Source organism: Vicugna pacos, chromosome 6 (assembly GCF_048564905.1).
Source record: "Vicugna pacos chromosome 6, VicPac4, whole genome shotgun sequence".
Lineage (NCBI taxonomy): Eukaryota > Metazoa > Chordata > Mammalia > Artiodactyla > Camelidae > Vicugna > Vicugna pacos.
This window is the reverse complement of record NC_132992.1, coordinates 53,870,218-53,888,979: the sequence shown is the minus strand read 5'-3', so window position 1 is coordinate 53,888,979 and position 18,762 is coordinate 53,870,218. Positions and strand designations below refer to the sequence as shown.

At 40.2% G+C, this 18,762-nt stretch overlaps 1 protein-coding gene across 9 annotated transcripts in view; it reads right to left on the bottom strand.

Moving 5' to 3' along the window:
* Positions 1–162: 162 nt before the first annotated feature.
* The window catches only part of FRMD6 (FERM domain containing 6), a 212,127-nt gene continuing 193,527 nt past the window's right edge, over positions 163–18,762 (bottom strand). For all 9 annotated transcript variants that reach the window (XM_072963052.1, XM_031679042.2, XM_072963054.1 and 6 more), the window contains 7 exons: positions 15,976–16,041; positions 15,014–15,082; positions 12,429–12,603; positions 7,748–8,083; positions 6,874–7,005; positions 5,265–5,356; positions 163–3,162 (listed from right to left, as the gene is read on the bottom strand). In XM_072963052.1, coding sequence (XP_072819153.1) covers positions 2,878–3,162; positions 5,265–5,356; positions 6,874–7,005; positions 7,748–8,083; positions 12,429–12,603; positions 15,014–15,082; positions 15,976–16,041 — 1,155 coding nt within the window. In that variant the 3' untranslated portion in view covers positions 163–2,877. The remainder of the gene's footprint in view (positions 3,163–5,264; positions 5,357–6,873; positions 7,006–7,747; positions 8,084–12,428; positions 12,604–15,013; positions 15,083–15,975; positions 16,042–18,762) is intronic.

Here is an 18,762-nt window from a genome sequence, read left to right as displayed (position 1 = left end):
CGTCAGCTATTAGCATCATCACCACAAGGGCTGTTTTGCTCAGAACTCTAACAGCTTGTCCTTTAATGTGCTCTACCATAGGAAAGAAGAACACAGAGAAAACATTCACTCTTACACTTCTAGCTTTACTGAGAAGTCTAATAATAAAAAAGGCACTTCAAAGACAAATAAAAAGTAACTTTATTGACTGCTAATCTTACCATGAAATTCCTATAAGAATAATTACAAAATAATGCATTTTTTAACACACTTTTGGTATCATCTTGATATGATGATCCTTTCACAGAAAGGATTATGTACAGTTTATGCAGATATAAAGTTCATTGTTGCAAATACAAATGTAGATGTGTAGAGGCAACATACACCAAATTGGTATACTGACTAGCAATGGATATTAACAAGTGCAGAAATAAATAACAGCTTTATACTTTTCTTTTCCTTTTTTTATTTTTTAAAACAATTTTGAAATACAAAAATGTCGATATTCAAAATGGATTTTCATATACATATATATAATTCTGTTGCAAACAGTGGGTCAAAAAAAGCAAAAATGTCCTTAGCATGTTTCAATTTTGAAAACCCATGAGACTTTTCATAAATCCAATTAGAAAGAGGGTGTGCAAAACCACCAACAATGCTGGCAAAATCCTAAAGGCCTGATTCTGTTTGAAGTAGAGAGAAAACAAAGTATAAAGCACTATGTACTTAATTAAATACGTTGTTCTTCTTTTTTCCTTGATGTTTAAACAAGAAACACTAAGAGCTAAGGAAATGCACCACATGACGGCCTGTGCTCTTTGCAGACAAACTTCATCAGGATTTGTCTCTTAAGCATCTATAAGACATGGTGGATTATTTAATGACTTATCAGTAAAACAGTCATTAGATGATCCTTTCATACTTTCATCTTTTACACAAAGATTGAGACAGTTTTATACATTCTGAGATCTGAAACTTTGGTTCTTTTTAAAATACTGGATAAAAGCAAAATCATTTCACAACTATAGAATTCTATAGAACTTTTTTCCTTTTAAAGTGTCAAGTTAAACCAATCTGACTAGGCTTGTGTATACACGCTGTCCCGTCACACCCACGTGGGGACATGGACATGCGATGGCAGCACGGGGGGCCTGCTCACGTTCTCCCCGTGTTTATAACACTGACTCCCACCCACGCGGAACACTGCAGGTTCTGCTGGACCCTAAATCTACTTCTCTGTTACCTGAAAACTTAACTTTGTATAAAAATATGACTGCTTCTTTAGAAAATAATATAGTATTTTTTAATAAAACCTGGTAGATAGAAAAAATGGTATATCAAAATATGGTAAACAAATGTTGTAAAATATGAAATCATTAAAAACATCTCATAGAAAGACATTGTGCTAAAGTACTTTCCTGAAGCGCCAGCCACGCTGTTACTGGACGTCTAAAGGTTAGTGAGCTCAGCCCTGACTGGGCTTCCCTATCTATCCTGACAGCAGTGGCAGTAACTCTCTTAAAAATGGCCCATTCTCAAACACTAACATTTTCTTCAGAATTAATGAAAAGACATCCTCTGGGTCGGTGGTTTACAACCCCAATACATACTAGCTCCATCTGGAAAACTTTAAAAGAAAAGGCAATTCCCCCTGGGTCTTACCACGAGAGACTGATTTAATTCGTCTAAGGTCGGATCCTTACAATTGCCACTTTTTTTAAGGCTCCCCAGATAATTCTATTATGCAACCAGAGTTGAGAACTACGGCAAAAGACATGAGAAAACAGCTGTTCTTAACTCTATATCTATCAGTTGATTGTCTGTAGGTATCATTCATTCAATGACATATCCTCTGTGTTAAACAAGAAAGACGACGTATACAAGACAGTCATGGAAGCCGAGATGAAAAGTTAGTTGGTAAGCTTTAAACACACATAAACACGCAGTCTCATGTATTTATATATGTATCACATACACGTATAGTCAGGGTATTCTGGTTAAGCAGAAACCGGGATTACCATAATTTGTTCTTGATTTAAAAAAATAAAACAAAACAAAAACCACCAAGCACGAATATATTCTAAGACGTTTCCATAGTTTTAAGAGATACTGGTTTGGAAATTCATGATGACAGGAACACAACTGATCCATTGCTGGATGAGGGACTCCACGGAGTCCAGACTAGAGCTTTCTGGAAGAGCAGGAGGAGGACATGGCACGGACCAGGCATGAAGGAGTCACAAGGCATCACAGCATGCACTGTCTTTTGGTTATTGCTTAATTCACATCTTCTTGACCCTGGGCTGCACGTCTGTGCTGGCCACATCTTTGGCGAGCTAGAACCACATGCTTTTGACCGCTTCATCCGTGTTCACTTTGGGACAGCCCCAGTGAGGTGGCGATGGTTACACACTAGCAAGGTCCCTCTGTTAAAAGAAGAGAGCCTCTTCTCTCTCTCCTCCCTCAAAACACCAGCATTTCAGGAGGGAGTGGTAAAAAAAAAAATTACAAGCAAACAAATACACCTAACAATGCCTTTCATGTGATGAAAAAACATGATGTTACATGTAACTGAACTAAAAAACAAAACAATGAAGAAATGCACCACAGTTCAATATTGTGAAGGCTTGGTAACCAGTAAAGCACATTTCCTTCCAAAGGATCAAGGAACGTCTGGGCACTTGTCTTGCTGTACATTCTCTGCAGTTCTTTTACTCCTGTGTAATACTTAAAGTGCAACTGTCCCAGGGCTTTTATTTCCATCGCAGGTATTATAAAGAAAGAGCTAAGTTTGGGGTAAAGAAAATATGGCACAAGGAATAAGTAAAGAAAGAACCCATGGCTTTCACAGCCTCTAGCAAACAGCAGGCTGTCCGCATAGCTGCACAGAGGCGTCCTTTATACAACAAACTCTGGAACTTCATCGTGGGTGAGATCCAGGGAAAAGTACTTGCTGGTTCTTTTGACTGGAAAAGCATCTTGGATGTTGACACACTGCTGAGCCAGGCAGCTGCTGCAGTAGAGGCCTTCCTCACCCAGTTCATGGCCACACCCAAAGGTGTAACTCTGAGCCGTGTCCTGACACAGACCCGCAATGCGCAAGAAGTCTTTCTGGTACAGTCTGATGTCGTCGAGGCTCAAGCTGTGTCGATCGGTGGAGGTCTTTGGTTTTCGACATATAGTCTGCAAGATGAGGGAAGGTTGAAACAACTTTTAAGAGTACAGACTAAAGTGAAAGTATAGTGATATTGCCCTGTACACAGAGAAGCTGCAAAATCACGAAAGGTTAAGGAATCCTTGCACATTAGAAAGTGGTTTCCAGCCTGTGGTTTCTGGGCCCTGAGGCCCTGTGGGGGGGAATGCTGCCGCCACCACCACCACCACGAGCAACAGCAGCCAACATTTACTGAGCCCTTATTATGTGCTAGGCCCCAGTGACTCATTTCATCTCCCCATCCGCCCTGTGAGACAGGTGCTATCATTCTCTACAAATGAACAGCCCAAAGCACAGACAAGTAACTGCAAGAGGAATTCAACTGTCTCCAACAGCTCAGGAATCAAGCAGTCACCCTAAAATAGGTAGAGATACTGCACAGGTAGAGATTCTGTTTCTTTGTTTTTCCATGAAGGCGTGGCAATTCAGCACAGCAACACTCTCACACTGTGGTCTGTTATTATTTTAATAAAAAATGGAGTGTTTCTTATTAATAAGAATAACAAACCAATTATCACTCAAGAAACACAGTTTAAAGAACTATTTTTTGAAAAGCCAGAATTCTTGGGTAGAAAAATAATACCAAGCGTTCTTGGTACAGAAAAGGTTGGGAGGCATGCCCCAGGATTAAGAGGCAGCTCCTCAACACTGCAAGGGTCGTATTCTGCCAAATACTTCACCCAGCAGGTAGTGGACTTCTAGAACTCATTACCTCAAGAGGCGGCGCTGGCTGAAAATATAAGTAGGTTAGAAAAATGACTCCGATAATGAATGAATGGAAGACACTTGATGGGTTATTTATGAAAACGAGGCAGTACATCTCTAATCTACTTTTGTTGCTGAACTCCACAAAAGCCAGCCTTGTTAGAATAAGATACCACTTTTGGAGCAACAGTGCTGGGAGGAAAGAGAAGTGAGTCCAACTTTTCACTAGGAGGTGTCATGTCTGAGCACCCCTGAAGATGACGGCCTCTTGTACTGACGCTGTCTTCCAAGGCACCACCACAGTTACACACACAGCATTCATTAGGTCATCGCCACAAATCCTCAAGGTGGGCACACAATGCTCTCCCTACTTCATAGGTGTGGAATCTGACCCTCAGCTGTGTCCTACAAACGTTTACATACAGTAAGAGCCAACAATGGCAGGGCAGGGATGCAAACCCAGGCAGGATGACCCTGGATCATCATGCCACATGTAGTGTTGTAAAGATTCCTCACTGGAGTTTCCAATATTTAATAGAATGTCATATTCATTTCACGTTATGGCTACTTAAATGGAAGAGGAAAACAGGACAAATGAGAAAAAGGGGAAGAGAGAGAAAAATACAGGAGGGAGGCAAAGACTGTCAGAATGCAAAAGAAAGAAAAGAAAGGAACACATGTAGAAGAAAAAAAAAAAAGACATGGAGGGAGCCCAAGAAAGAGAGGCACAGGAGAGAGAGCATGTGCTCAGAAGACAGAGATGAACATCAGTTGTAGATTATATCCAAACACTGCGACCATGAGTTTCAGAGTATTTTAATTTATCTCTATCTTCTGACAGTTTAATAGTCTAACCAGTGATCACAGGTTATCAAATGCTCTAGCTTAGCACAGTTTGAAAATTTAGTCTGAATGGAACAATCATACATTTCTGCCATAACACACCTAACAAGAAAACCACTCTCCCAACTGTTGAGGTCAATCAAAACAGACAGACAGACAGACAGACACACACACACACAGTTACCCTGAAGCCTGAAGACCAGAGACTTTCCATCTATATAAAGTATGAAACAAAGTACATAATTTATCCAAATAAAAACCAACTCAACTTCAGCAACTATTTACAGAACAAACAGAGAAGGTATAAGAGAATTCTTGAAACAGAAAAAAAAAGCCTCCAAGATAAATGGAACTAGCAAATAAATGGACACAAATTTAGACTAAAACTAGAATTTATGTATCTAGTAAGAATCATTTCCTTAAGGTTTTTAATTTTTGCTCTTTTATAATGTAACTGTAAGTTCCTATTTAAAATTCTCTATAACTTCACCTCTTGATTTAAATTCTTCAATCCCTTCCATACCTGTGGAAGAGAATCAGTACTCTGGCCACGAAGTTTGACAACCGTTTCCGAGGAACTGGAGGTGGAAGAACCGATTTCTTTCACAATCAACCCTAGAGTAAAACACAGAGGAAAACCAATGAAAATCTCAAATTATTCATACTCCCTGCCGCATATCTAACACACACTACTGCCAAGAACCAAAGGGCAAGTAAGTATCACCCATTCCTAGAAAATCTCACTGTGACCCTTCAGTGGCAGACAACCAGGGTGGGACACATTCTCTCTTTTGTCTTACAGTAAACAGGGAGCAGTGAGATACATGTGGGGTTAGAAGATGGAGTGTAGAAGCTGAATTATGAAAAATAAGCTTTTCATTAAGCTGTTCATGATGAAGTCAGGAATAAAAACAAAGACCGTGGGTGCACACACACTCAGGCAGTGAGAGCCTGTTCTCTGTGCAGCTATAACATGCACGTATAGAAATATACGTTGAAACGTGTATGATAAAGTAATTGGACAAAAAAGGGCAATGTCTGGTCTGAGAACTCGAAGCATGACTAGAGCAACCAGCCTGCTGAGTCCCTGTTGGTCAGAGTGATTCTCTGCTACCACGGGCAGGTTTGCTTCTGGCCGAGCCTCTGAAGGCCATGGTTTCTGCTCCATTAGCAAATGCAATTCTGCAGCAGAAAGTCCCTCGTACACCTGCAGAGCACTGCCAGGATGACGGGGACTGTGTGTGTTAACTTATTTATCCCTGATTCCCTGCCCTGGCACACGGCAGAGGCTCACGATCAGAGACCGTGAGCCTCGACAGGGCAAAGACAGGGCACTCCAGTTGTCACAGGGTCTTCCACTCAGTCAGTGCTCTAAATGTCAGAACAATACACACCGAGGTCACTTTGACAGTGCTGGTTCCTAAAGCGTATTCCTCTAAAGAACAGAGACTAACTCATGACATAAGACAAAAGCAATTACAAGTCTGAGGTTTAAAAATAAAACTCATACTGCTGCTAGTTTTTTTTAAGATAACATCTTTCATTTGTTAGAAATATATATCATGTAATATTATATAACCCCATAAAAGGGTTATGGTGAATACATATTTTCCAGAATAATTCATCAAATACAAAATTTAAGAATCTTTTTATGTCGACCTTTTAAGACACTTTTTCCTCCAGACTCCTCCTATACTCTGTATGATATAGTGGGGGAAAACAAAACACAACAAACCTGGAGACCCAACTTCCATTTCTAGCCACACAGCATTTATCCTCTCCAAACTATGAATTTTCTCATCTATAGAAAGGAGCTCAGCCTGAAGGGGCTCCAAGCCCCTTCCAGATGTATTATATAATTCTCTGATTATCATTTAAAATAGCAAAAAAAAAAAAAAAGGCAAAACCCTATCACACATGAGGTAGAAGATGCTAATTCCAATCCTGAGTGCTTTCTCTCTCCACTTTCCCTCTCTTCCACGGAAGGCACTGGATCCTGCAGTTTGCGACACTGACGCACTCCTGTCTCTGATCTGGAGCCCCCGCCCTGCCCCTTCCACTTCCCGGGGCACCTGCTTCTCAGTCCAGGACAGCCCACTTCCGAGGGAGAGACCCTTCCCACAGGAGCTCACCGGAGTGTCCGTTCAGCTTCCGCGACAGGAGCATGTCCTCCGTGATGTAGATGCACATGTCTGGGCTGACTTCCAGAGATTCTTCGTTCATCTGCTCCAGGTCCCTGGGGTCGTCAACCAACATCTCTATTTCTGACAAAGAAGAAAGAAAAGACATTTAGTGACATAAGGGGAAATAGCCACCAAAATTCGTAGCCACACCTTGAGGGAGGCTATGTCATGTTTTATATTTAAAAATAACTTTGCTCATGAGACACTACAACAGGAAGCTCTAGGAATAATTCCCAACTAGATGCTACCTGTTCTCTTTTTTCATAATATGGCTGTGATATCTCCATGTCTGCTAGCACCATGATTTGACTGTCAATTATTCTTTAAGAAAAAAAGAAAAGCTGTCCTAGCATTGCTGTGATGACAAAGGGCAAACTAAGACTAATGGGTCGTCTGCCTAATGCCAAAGCGGACGCTGACACAGACAGACTGAGCAGTGAAGCTCATGAAGCTCCCCACCGCACACATCTGCGTCCTCTCCAAGCGTTTAGTGACTCGATTTGAGAGCCACATGAATTCTATAGTAACCACACATATGTTCTGCAATTTTTCTTAACGGAGTCAATACATCTTTCCCCCAAACCTGAATGCTACAGAATTATTTGAGATGAAAAACAATAAAAAAAAGGTGCACACAAATACTGAGTTTGGCTGATATAGGCTGTAGGTCTTGTTTTATCTCCAGCCAAATGCTGTATTTCTTTCTTCCCTATTACGTCAATTCTCCTGAACCAATACTGGAAAAAAAGCTAAGAGAGAAAAAGCAGAGCCCCCGTGATGATGGGTGAGTGCTGTTAGCTCAGCGGGCCTAGGGGTAGGCTACCATCGTCCTGAGAATCCTCCTCCAGCCGGTCCTTGCCACCACTCTCCACACCGGAGGTGTGGGAGCTGCCGTGGCTGGTCATGGAGCTGCAGGTCTTCAGCTTGCGGTGGATGGCGCTGCCAGAGTATGCATCCTCCGGGCCCGCGTCCCGGGGCTTGGTGTCGGCCTCGATGCCCGAGGTGTGGGAGCTGCTGTGGCTGGTGGTGGAGTGACGGGACAGGCGCTTGTGCTTCATGCTGCCCGCGCTGCTCCCGCTGGCCCGGGACCGCTTCTCCAGCTGGTCCATGTCCAGGTCTAGGTTGTCGCTGATGTAGGACTCCCGGTACTGCTTCTTCTCTGTATGTGAGGAACATGGCTCATCATTATACTCAACCAAGGCAGAAGGAATGGTCGGTTAGCTTAGGGGAGTCCTCAGACCAAGAACAAGTACAATTTCACACTCAGAATTGAGTGACTATAAAGTGCTGATAATTCTGATAGGAGCTCAATTTAAGACTGCATAAAAGCCAGTAAAATCGATCTCAGCAGGGTGGGGTGGGGGGAGGTTTAAAGTACTCAAAGACTTTTAAAGCTTCAAACACTACAGAAGAGTGCTACTCAAAGTGTAAGATGGCAGACCACTTCTTGTCTGCAAACTGTTATTGGTCCACAGTGGAATAAGTTCAGGAGTTAAGAATAACCATTTAGATACTTTCAGAGCAATCTGACATTGCCAAGACACCCACTAATGTGATTCTGAACCTTGCATAAGTATCAGTATAAAAAATCTAGTCTTTCCCTACAGATAATTTCAAAAGCACTGCTAGAGAAATGGTTTAATAAATATACTTATGCTAATTGTTATTCATTTTATTTGTTCATCTGTTCAATTTGGCCTGTTGTTAGCTCTAACTGTAGAATACAATTTAAAATAAAATTATTCTTCTGAGAATTTCTTCCAAAACACTCTAAAATTTAGATTTTCATGGATGAAGATTGCTTTTCTCCATTTAGGCTGAATTAGATTTTACCATCTATTAAGAAAACATAGTAATCACTACTGGTTTGATGATTTATACCCACGTAGCCTCTGATTGATAACTGTTCTCTGATTTAACATGTCAGTGTCAGTGCAGCTCTAACCCGGCAGTCAATGACACAGTGTTGGAAAGACCCTTTTTTTCAACTGCTAAACTAATACATAAAGGCGTGAGGTTACAGTTGGGCTGCAGCTGTACAACTGACACAAAAATCACATTTTTGTGCTTTAGGTCAGAAATTTAAAACAAAGAAATGGTTTAGTTGCCTTATATTTTTAATACTGATGAGAAATAACACACTAGAAAAATGTTAAAAATTGAGACTGTGTTTACAGAATGTTAAATTGATACTATTTCAGAAACTGCTAACTACTGGACTAATTGGGGTTCTCAAGGGTCTTTTTTTAGGGGTTGCTTATATACTCACAATTTATTTATTTTGGGGGGAGGGGAGGTAACTGGGTTTATGTATTTATTTTTAATGGGTACTGGGGACTGAACTCAGGACCTTGTGCATGCTTAGCAGGCACTCTAGCACTGAGCTATACACACCCTACTTCAAAGGCCTGCTAATGGATTTATCTGTCTTGTCTCTTGGTTAAGTAAAAATACTTGCACTCTCAATGTCTGAATCCAGCTCTGAAGGATCATCACCACAGGCTTCCCCAGAGAGGCAAGGAATACCAGCAGAAAGAGAAGACACGCATTCCAGGATGCAAAATGGAAAAAGTGCTTGGACAAGGTTGTGTGCAGGTTTCTGAGCTCCAGCCTACTCGTGCCAATTCTAAGGAATCAGGACGAAATACAAAGGACAGTGTGAGTAGCCACACAAAAGCAAGCTGGAATCAGACACCAGAGCCTAACACTCATCACTTCAACAAAAGTGCATCCAACTACATCCAATATTTGAGGGCTAGACTGGGTTCCAATGATTCCTGTTTTCTGAAGACAATAGGAGCTGAGATGAAGATGAAGTGCTAAAGGGGTCTGCAAAATCCTCACAATTTCTATTCACTGTAGTGTCCATACAACAGCCATGTGGTCCTTGGAAGGATGGGAAGTGAGGAGAAAAAGTAAAAAAAAAAAAGTCTTAAAGAGTGTTGGAGTTCTAAGACAACTGGGAAATGTGAATCTAATGATTTAAAAGCTTTTCTACCTCTTTACAAATAGCCCTTTTACCCCCAAATTCCTGATAGATTTGAAGTCAATTATAGCTATTCTAAACTCACAAGCATTCTCACTAGAAGATTCTGCCAACTTGTTTTCTACCTAATAGGAGCCTAGTGTGAATTACGTCCTATCCACGGGGCAGTGCAGCCTTGGTGTTCCACGTGCTCGCTTCTGTCCCCACCCGAGTTCTTAATCACTTAGATCCTCTGCCAACATTTAAGAAGCTTCACATCACTCAGTTACAAAATAAGAGAAACAATGAAGTAATTCTGAAATTTATTCTAAGAAATGCAAAATGCAACCTCTCACCCCCTAGTAACCACTGGTGTCAACGGTGTAGATCATCAGCACACCACTGCTGTACTTCCTTTGTTGTGAAAGCCCAGGCTACCAGGATTTTCACATGCTATTTTGGAATATAATGCATCAATGTGACCTCGTGACATATGACCTAAGAAGAAGCCCCAGCTATTGAACAAAGCTGGGTTAAAGAAATTTTTTAATGACACAAAGCATTTTTTATCCATCTCTTCTTAACCCTGTAGGATTCTTGCAATCATTTTTTATTATAAAATGTGAAAAACATTTCAATCAAGATGACTCTAAATGAAACTTAATTAAAAATAAAGATTCTTTTCATGCTTTTTTTTGGCTAATTTTGAGAAAATTTTTTGTTGTTGTTGTTGTTAAAATGATGTAGTCCTTATGTATGGGTGAGGTAACTGGATTCAGGCCAAGGTTAGCCCAGGGAAACTTAGTTTCAGGCTTTCTTTAGATGTGGAGGGATCTCTCAGTAGAAGAAACTAAGGATGTGGAAGGAGGAAAAAAGCCATCCACCCCAAATCTATCTACACATATCCACGTAAATGATCCATCTACACCTGTGTCATTCCTGCAATGCTCTTACTCACACAAGCCCCTAAATGCACGACACTCCCCTCTTAAGAACTCAACGTTCTTTGTAATTTTGCTTTAAAACATATAGAGGAGTTTCATTCATTCTTTCAGGGTCTAAAGGGCTCCCGTTAAGGTCACCTAAACAAGAATTTACTAAAATGGTGTTGGCAGAGAGCTTCTGAAATAAATGAACTTCTCAAGATGCCAAGTCGGCCACTCAGAAATGAAGCCAACTTGGCAGATGATGGGCTCTGTGCCCAAGTCACCTATTCTCACAAAATTCCTTGGCGCTTCTATCCTGTTTGAATTCTTACTATTCACGTCGGCGTCAGAGAGATATACGCATTTGTTACCCTGATGAGTCATCCTGAGGAGAACTGGCAGTCTGTCAGCCGAGGAAGCCCACACACCTGACAGACCAATTCTCTCCTAAGACAGATGCACATTGGTGGCGAACAGTAGAAAATGATTCATGTTCTAATCGCTACTTAAATTACAGTGGCATCTCCAAACTGGGTCTCATTTAGATTGAGAGACAGCTTTTGAGAGAACTCAATCAGACACAAATTTCTATAAGGGTTTTTACTTGTAAGAGGGGACAGGTATTTGTCTTGTATCTATAGGAAAAGTGAGGTCTGAGAGGCCAAAATTTGTTTCTGACAAGGACCTAAGATATGAATCTGCATCCTAATGTGCATGCAAATATCCCAAATCAATTTGAATTACCAAAAATTACAACATAAATTTGCAACAACAACAAAAAAATGAAGACAAACCCCCCCCCCAAAATGTGCAAAGTAGCATTTTGGGGAGTCAGAAGTTGGAATGTGTTCAATGGAATATCCAAAGGGCACTAAAACTCAAGATAAAGGGCTAATCATTAGGTTAATACAGTAAAATTGAAGTCTGCTGTTAGAAGCCCCCATCCCTGTCTTCCTCTGCTTTATCATGTCCCCCTTTTCTGAAGCCCCAAATGCACTGCTCTATTCTGTGTCTCAGCAAAACTCCCACAGGACTATCTGACAAAATCCTTAATTGTAAACTTCTCTCTCCTTTGTTTGTCATCTGTGCTGAGCCAGACGTGGGGGCCTGCAGCAGTCAATGGGAGGCTGGAGACATTCTGTGACCCACCTTTATGGTCACTGTAACCTAAGGAATAATCACACTGGGAGGAATTCCAGATAGCCTGTGGATAACAGCACAAGGTGGAACAGGGAATAAACAAAGCTCTGAGATGCAGATAAAAGTTGATATGCAGATAAACCTTGGCCTGCACCTTCCTACAGTGGCTTTTTATAAGGATTTTCAAGGCAAGTATGGGCAAATTTAAAGAGACTGTCCTCAAGAGGCTGCCAAATGACAGGGATAACCTCAGACATTAGGACCAGGTGCTGTGGGAGGTGGGCCTTCAGGCCTTCCCCTGCCTTACAGGACAGCCTTGGGATGTAAACAGCAATGCTGCTGGGAATCTGGAGAGGCCCAGTTCCCAAGTCCCACTCCTCAGGAGACTAAAGCCCCAGTTCCTGGCAGCTTAGAGGAAGGGGCCCCTCATGGCAAAAGCACCACTGGCTTCCCGGCCCGAGACCCTGCAGTACCTTCGTTTTCCTCCAGCTTCCGAATGTGGCGCAGGACAGGCTGCAGATTCATGTAGAGGCGGTGGCTGTTGCTCAGGAGTTGCAGGAGGTGTCTGGAGCGCATGGGGCACCCCGTGTAGTATATGAGCTTCCTGGCTGAGGGCAAGCCATCTGGCAAAATCTCAAATTTCTTACCCTGTGGAAGAAAAGCCTCTGATTTGCCAAGGTCCTCTTCATTTTCTAGTTAGTAAGGAAAAACTACAGGTTCAGAAATAAGTGTGTAAAGCTCCAAGTAAAATTCTCTGAGGGATAAATTACTGTTTTCCCTTTCAAAAATGTCAAAGGGTTACCAAAAACTCAGGGAAGTGCCAAGCCAGGGTCTGCTGGTTCCATCTTTGGTTTCACTGGCTGGCCAAGCCATTTACATAATGGAGAAGAGAAGGGCCCATCATGAAAGCATCCTCAGGTGTAATCCCAACACCCTAACTCAGCAAACAAGACGACTCATTCTAGAAGGGTAATGCACTCAAATATTTGTTCAACACTTACAATATACCAAATGTTGTGCAAGGCCCTGAGAAAATAACAGCACATAAGACAAAGTTCCTACCCTAGTGTTGTGATATTTTGGTGGGAGGGATGGTAAAAAGCATGTACAATAATAATTGTTTACGATAAATTGTGGGAAGGAAATAAGTAAGGAGTTATGGCAGTGAACAATACAGGATACCTATTTAGTGTTTAGGAAAAACGAAAAGCTCTCCAGTTGGATAAAAGAGAGAACTGGAAACCAGAGGGCCGGTTGGAAGGAGGAGACAGGTGGGAGGAAGAAGAGATGTTAAGTAGAAGAACTATCTCTCCATCAGTAGAGGTATAAGGAATCTCATTCCTTAGGTCTGGGATCACTGACCTAAGGCGCTAAGTTGAGGGTGAGGATTCAGCAAAGTTCCTTACAGTTATGGAATATGACAAATTCCTTTAACTTTCCTGATAACAAATAGGGCAGCAGCACTACAGAAAGGAATAGTCTCAGCCAGAGAGGAGAGGCAGAGCAAAGAGGGAGGCGTATTTTAACTACACACTTCCAGTCAGTACAGAGCAATATGGGTTTGTGTAATTCAGAGAGGGATGGAATTTTTCACTCTGGGTTTTCTATTGCAAAAGGAACCCCTAGGGGATCTCAATGCTAGAATGGTTATAACTTACACTTAATGAGCACTAAGCATGTATTAACTCATTTAATCCTCACAAGTCTCTGGGGGCATGTTCAATTATCCCCATTTTGGAAAGAAGAGACCAAGACACAGAGAGATTAAGTAATTTGCCCAAGGTCACACAGCTAGGTGAGGCTGTAAGAAGAATCATCTGGGATGTCTGCTGAAATAGACTCCTGGTCTCCACCCCAGGCCGACTGAATCATAAATCTCTTGGAGGACAAGGATAAGGCCCAGAAATCTGTATCTTAAACAAGTTCCTCAGATGAGGCTGATGCACAAGCAGATTTAGGAACCACTGGGTCCAAGACCCTTAAAAAAGTCAATTTCTATTAAATGCATTTTATCACCACTTAACTGGGGACATGAAAGGGGCAAGTCAGGTAATAATTAGCTCATTTTCAAATAGATCCAACCCTTTCACAAATAGCTTGAACTAGAGTGAGGAGGAGGCAGGTCAGGTACCATTCAATGTATGAGTAAAGTGAAATCAGATTGAACTGTGCCCAAGTAATTAAAGTAATGTCAAGACAGAAACAGGTCTTTTGACTCACAGGGCAGTGTGGATGCTCTTTGGCAACTTTATTTATATAGGCCATCCTCCTGAAACAAAGAAGCACATGTGTCCTAATCCTTACCTTTCTCCTTTCTTTGTATATTTCTTCCCATAATTTCTGAACAAAGTGAAATTATGGGTTTTACTGATCACTTGATATACATACTATTAACTGTAATCCTTTGAACACTCCCCCAAAATGGATACAGCTACCAAAGTAGACAAATAGCTGGGAAAAATCAAGAATGTGCTCCAAAAAAAAGGAAGTATATCATTCTCAATAATCTAAGACTCTTCCTGTTATGAACTGCAGTCTTTTCTTTATAATGGTGAGTCTCAAATAGACATCAATAGAAACATCTTTTTATATCATTCTTTATTCTTTGCTCAAAAGAAGTTAACTTCTGAAAGAACTGGACAACCCCCATGCTACTAGTAATTTACCCTCTGAGTACAGCTTTCTGCTTCCTAATTCCTTTGTTGTAGGCTTTTCAAAACAATTCGTTTGGTGAATTCATCATAAACTTTTCTCATCACATTTCTTCTGCAAATAGAATAACTTAGGGTAGAGTGGTGGAGACTAGATACAAATTAAAATTAGTCATTTCTTCTGCTAAATAAAAGACTCTTTGATTTTAGGGTCACTACTGATAAGTGGCAAGGATTATAATTACAGCACATGCATAAGAACATAAGAAAGCTAACTATCTTCATCTTCAATTTTGAAAAAAAACATCAACTTTGGTGCCTGAAATAATATTGATTTAAAAAAACAAAACAATAAAATCCCACAAAAACAAACAACTGAGTATTTTAGTAAGTTATTTTAAACTTACCACAAATACCAACTTTCCAACATTGGTCCAAGGGAAATCATAAAGTAACTGTTTCTCTTCATCTAAATTCTGTGGAAAGAATTATGAGAGTTACTTATAACTCTTGTAAGTAATGCACGTAGAGTTACTGAGGAAACTGACAGACATTCTAAAATAGCTCTAACTTCTTTCCCAGAAAACTAAAATATAGTAATTAAAATCTGAAAGAGGTCCCCAATTCTCTTTGGAGACATGCAGACAGTAATTAAAAGAGAAGCGATACAATTCTGTCGCTTTTGGTTCCTGAGTGACTGCATTAACTGGCCCTTGCACGGCAATCTTTTCCCGTTTGGCCTAGCCCTAAATTTAAATTAAAAAAGTCCAGAAGACTCAGGCATTCAAGAGATGAGATAAGGCACTCAGACTTTCATAATTGGATATTTTGCCTATGTCAAAGATAAGACATCCTTATATTCTCCTAGGTCTCACAGAGAGAGGTATGCTCTCTCCCCCATTTATGACTGTGGGTAACACCATCCCACCCGCAAAAGAATGACAGCTACTACATATTCAAGGAACAAGTTTTACTGGAAAAGTGTAACGGAAATTAGAATGTCTGGTTGGGCATTGTATTAGAAAGTCTTTTTTCTTTCCACAGTTATAGATGTGCCAGATGATAAAAAGGATTATTAGAAATCAATGACATGCAAAGAAAAATATTTGGATATTAATGATCTGTTAGTGATGAATGTGGGCCAATCGTTGGCTTGCTGTTTCCTGTTCTGGAGGACTTATTAGCGTCAAGGACCTGACTGCTCCACCTCATCTGTCCCGCATCATCCATGTCTGTGCTAGACAAATAGAAAGTAATGACCAATCCATGGTTGGAAGTGGGCCAGTGAACCTACTGCAGAACCAGACAGGCACACTGTCAAAGTAGGGCAGAGTGGGTGCCATTTGACACTTACTTCTCATTAACTAACCTGAAAAATCTGTATTCCCCGCATGGTCAAACCAAGGGTCAGAGAAGCTTCAATTTCCCTTTTATCCTGTAGGAATAAAATTGTATGAAAAAGTATATTTTTCTACCATAATGAACAACTCAGCACCAAGAAAAGAGATAGAAAGATAAATTTTAGGATTAGAAAGCTTTTGACTTAAAATGACTTTGCTTGTGTTTCTGTATCCCTCTTTTTTCTATAAGATTTAAGAAAATCATGGGCACATATTAAATCAATAATGGTTATTTTCTACTTTTTAAATCTCTGAAATTTCAAAATATTAGTGTTCTCACTATATTATATACACTTTCATATCTGACAATATGTTAAATATTTGCATTATTGAGAACTCCAATAAGACTACTTTGTGCTTTTACACCATTTTTTTAACCTTCTATCTTATGCTTAATCTTTTCTCATATGTTAGAATCTTGAGCATAATGTCATAGTTATATTCTGAGATATACTAGACGTTATGGTTTAAAATTGGGTAAACCTCCCAACTCTGAAACCGAAGTTAGAGGCAAGCCTAAACAGTTAATGCTCTCTCATGAAGATAGCTAATAAAGCATTATATTCAGTTGGTTTGGAACAAAAATACTTATGTTTTAGAAGTTCAATTATCACTTGTCAATATGATATACATTCTACCAGCTAAACCATAAACTAAAAAAATATACTACAATGAACGTAAGGAAAAAAACTGTACAATTAAGAATGCATTCTGAACTTGGCCACATCTTTTAAGTGCTCATCTGTAATAGGTGGATATAAGGTTAAAGTTCAAAATAGAAAATAAATACAAGTGCTAAGTAACTAAAATATTTTCATTATGAGATTTCTCAATAAAAATAATATATGAGTATGTGCAGATCTTTACTACACTTAGTGCCAGTCTTTGCATGAATATGGAAAGAAGTATTTCTTAGAAAACACATCCTCACCTGGCATGGTCAAGAGAAGACACAGCCTATTTTCACTATTCAGGCTGTTTTCTAATATTCTTTACATCAATAAAGGTACATACAGTACAGGTTTAACAGAAGAAACCAATCCATCACTATGAATTTAGGCCAATTTCCCTTTCCAGGCTGTTCTGATTACTTCATGAAATAAGACTGTGCTCATAAAAATGCTGTTGTGTGTGTCTGAGCTGTATTACTGGGAAAGAGGCACAGCAGTTTTATTTTCTTATGTTTCCTGTCTTCTGTCTTCCTATCTCCATTTTATAAGCAGGCATTTTATAAGCAGGCCTTAAAGGAAGCAGTTTTAATGGCTGCCACTTGATTTCTTCAAAGAATGAAAATTCTGCCCGTAAGGAAACAATATATCTATTTGCCCACCTCACTCAGTTCATTATTATTGATCACCTTGTTTTAAGCACTCGAGAGTAATTCTCTATGCCATGTAAAAGTAACACACTTGAAGCAAATTCGAAAGATTCATTTTTACACAAAAGATGAACTGCAGATACCTACCTCACTAAAGGATTCTTAATGAGATTCCTTAAAATACCAAGCTTCTCTAGCAAATAAAAAGCAACTAACATTTACTGAGTATTCTCTACTGTGCCAAGCACCCCACCTGGTTATTTCAGATTCATCATCTTGTGGAATCTTCCCAGCCCACAGATACAGACTCATTCCCACTGAACAGCTGCCCAGGGGTGTAGTTACAGTAGCCTCGGGTCCGAGCAATGGTGAGCGCTGATGCAACGTTTCTAACTGATACCTGATTCCAATGTATCGTTCATACTTCTAATATATTTCCAAATATAAACTAATGGTAAAAAAGTCATTTATTTGCATTTTCTCATATAAATTGAGGTGTCACAGTGAACTCTCTTAAAAGAAAAAAGATCTCAGTTTTCTAGGAATTTAGATGAAGAGATCTTGCTGAACTCTATGCCTTTCAAAAATGACAGGGCATTATCAATGCATCTCTTGGGTATGGAAGAGAGAAGAAATAACATCCTTTGCTCTCTTATTAAGTTTTTTGAACCAGTCAGGAAAATTACCCAGCAATATAGCCAAACTACAGTCCAGTCTCTAATGGTCTAGTTATGCTAATCTTATCACAAAGGGTGTAGGAGAAATAACAAACCTACTAACAACCACGATAATGGTAACACAGCAACAAGTTTAACATCTTGCTTAACAGGTGCTGGGCACTGTTTTAAGCACTTTTCACCCATTAATTCCATTAGTCTTCAATAAACCTCAGAGGCTGGTAATGGAACATCCCCACTCATCTATGGGGAAAGGCAAAGTCACATGCCTAAGGTTACAGAATAAGAGGAGAAGCTAGGATTTAATCCCAGCAAGTTAGGTACAATAGCCCATTCTGAACCACCTCATCCTATTTGGTTTGAGAATACGTATACTTTTGAGTACTTAAGTGGGAATTCAAGAGTTCTTGCCACAGAAGTGATACTTGTGAAATAGGGAGAGGAGTGGGGGGGGGGGAGAAAGAGAAGACAGGGCATGATAAACAGTATTGTAAGTGCCACCCTGAAGAACCTGGTCCCAGTTATTATTGGGTATGTGACCTCTGATTCAGCACAGAAAAATGAGGCTAGAGACACAAAAACACAAAACACAAGGACACAGGACAACGAGAGTGACAAACTTGAGAGAGTCTGGGAAGCATGGAGCTCAGCAGTGTAAGCACACAGCCTCTCATCAAGTTGACCCGAGTAGAACCCTGGCTCTTACTAGTGTTGTGATCTTCGGTGCGTATCCTGGTCTGTAAAATGAACATTATAGTTCC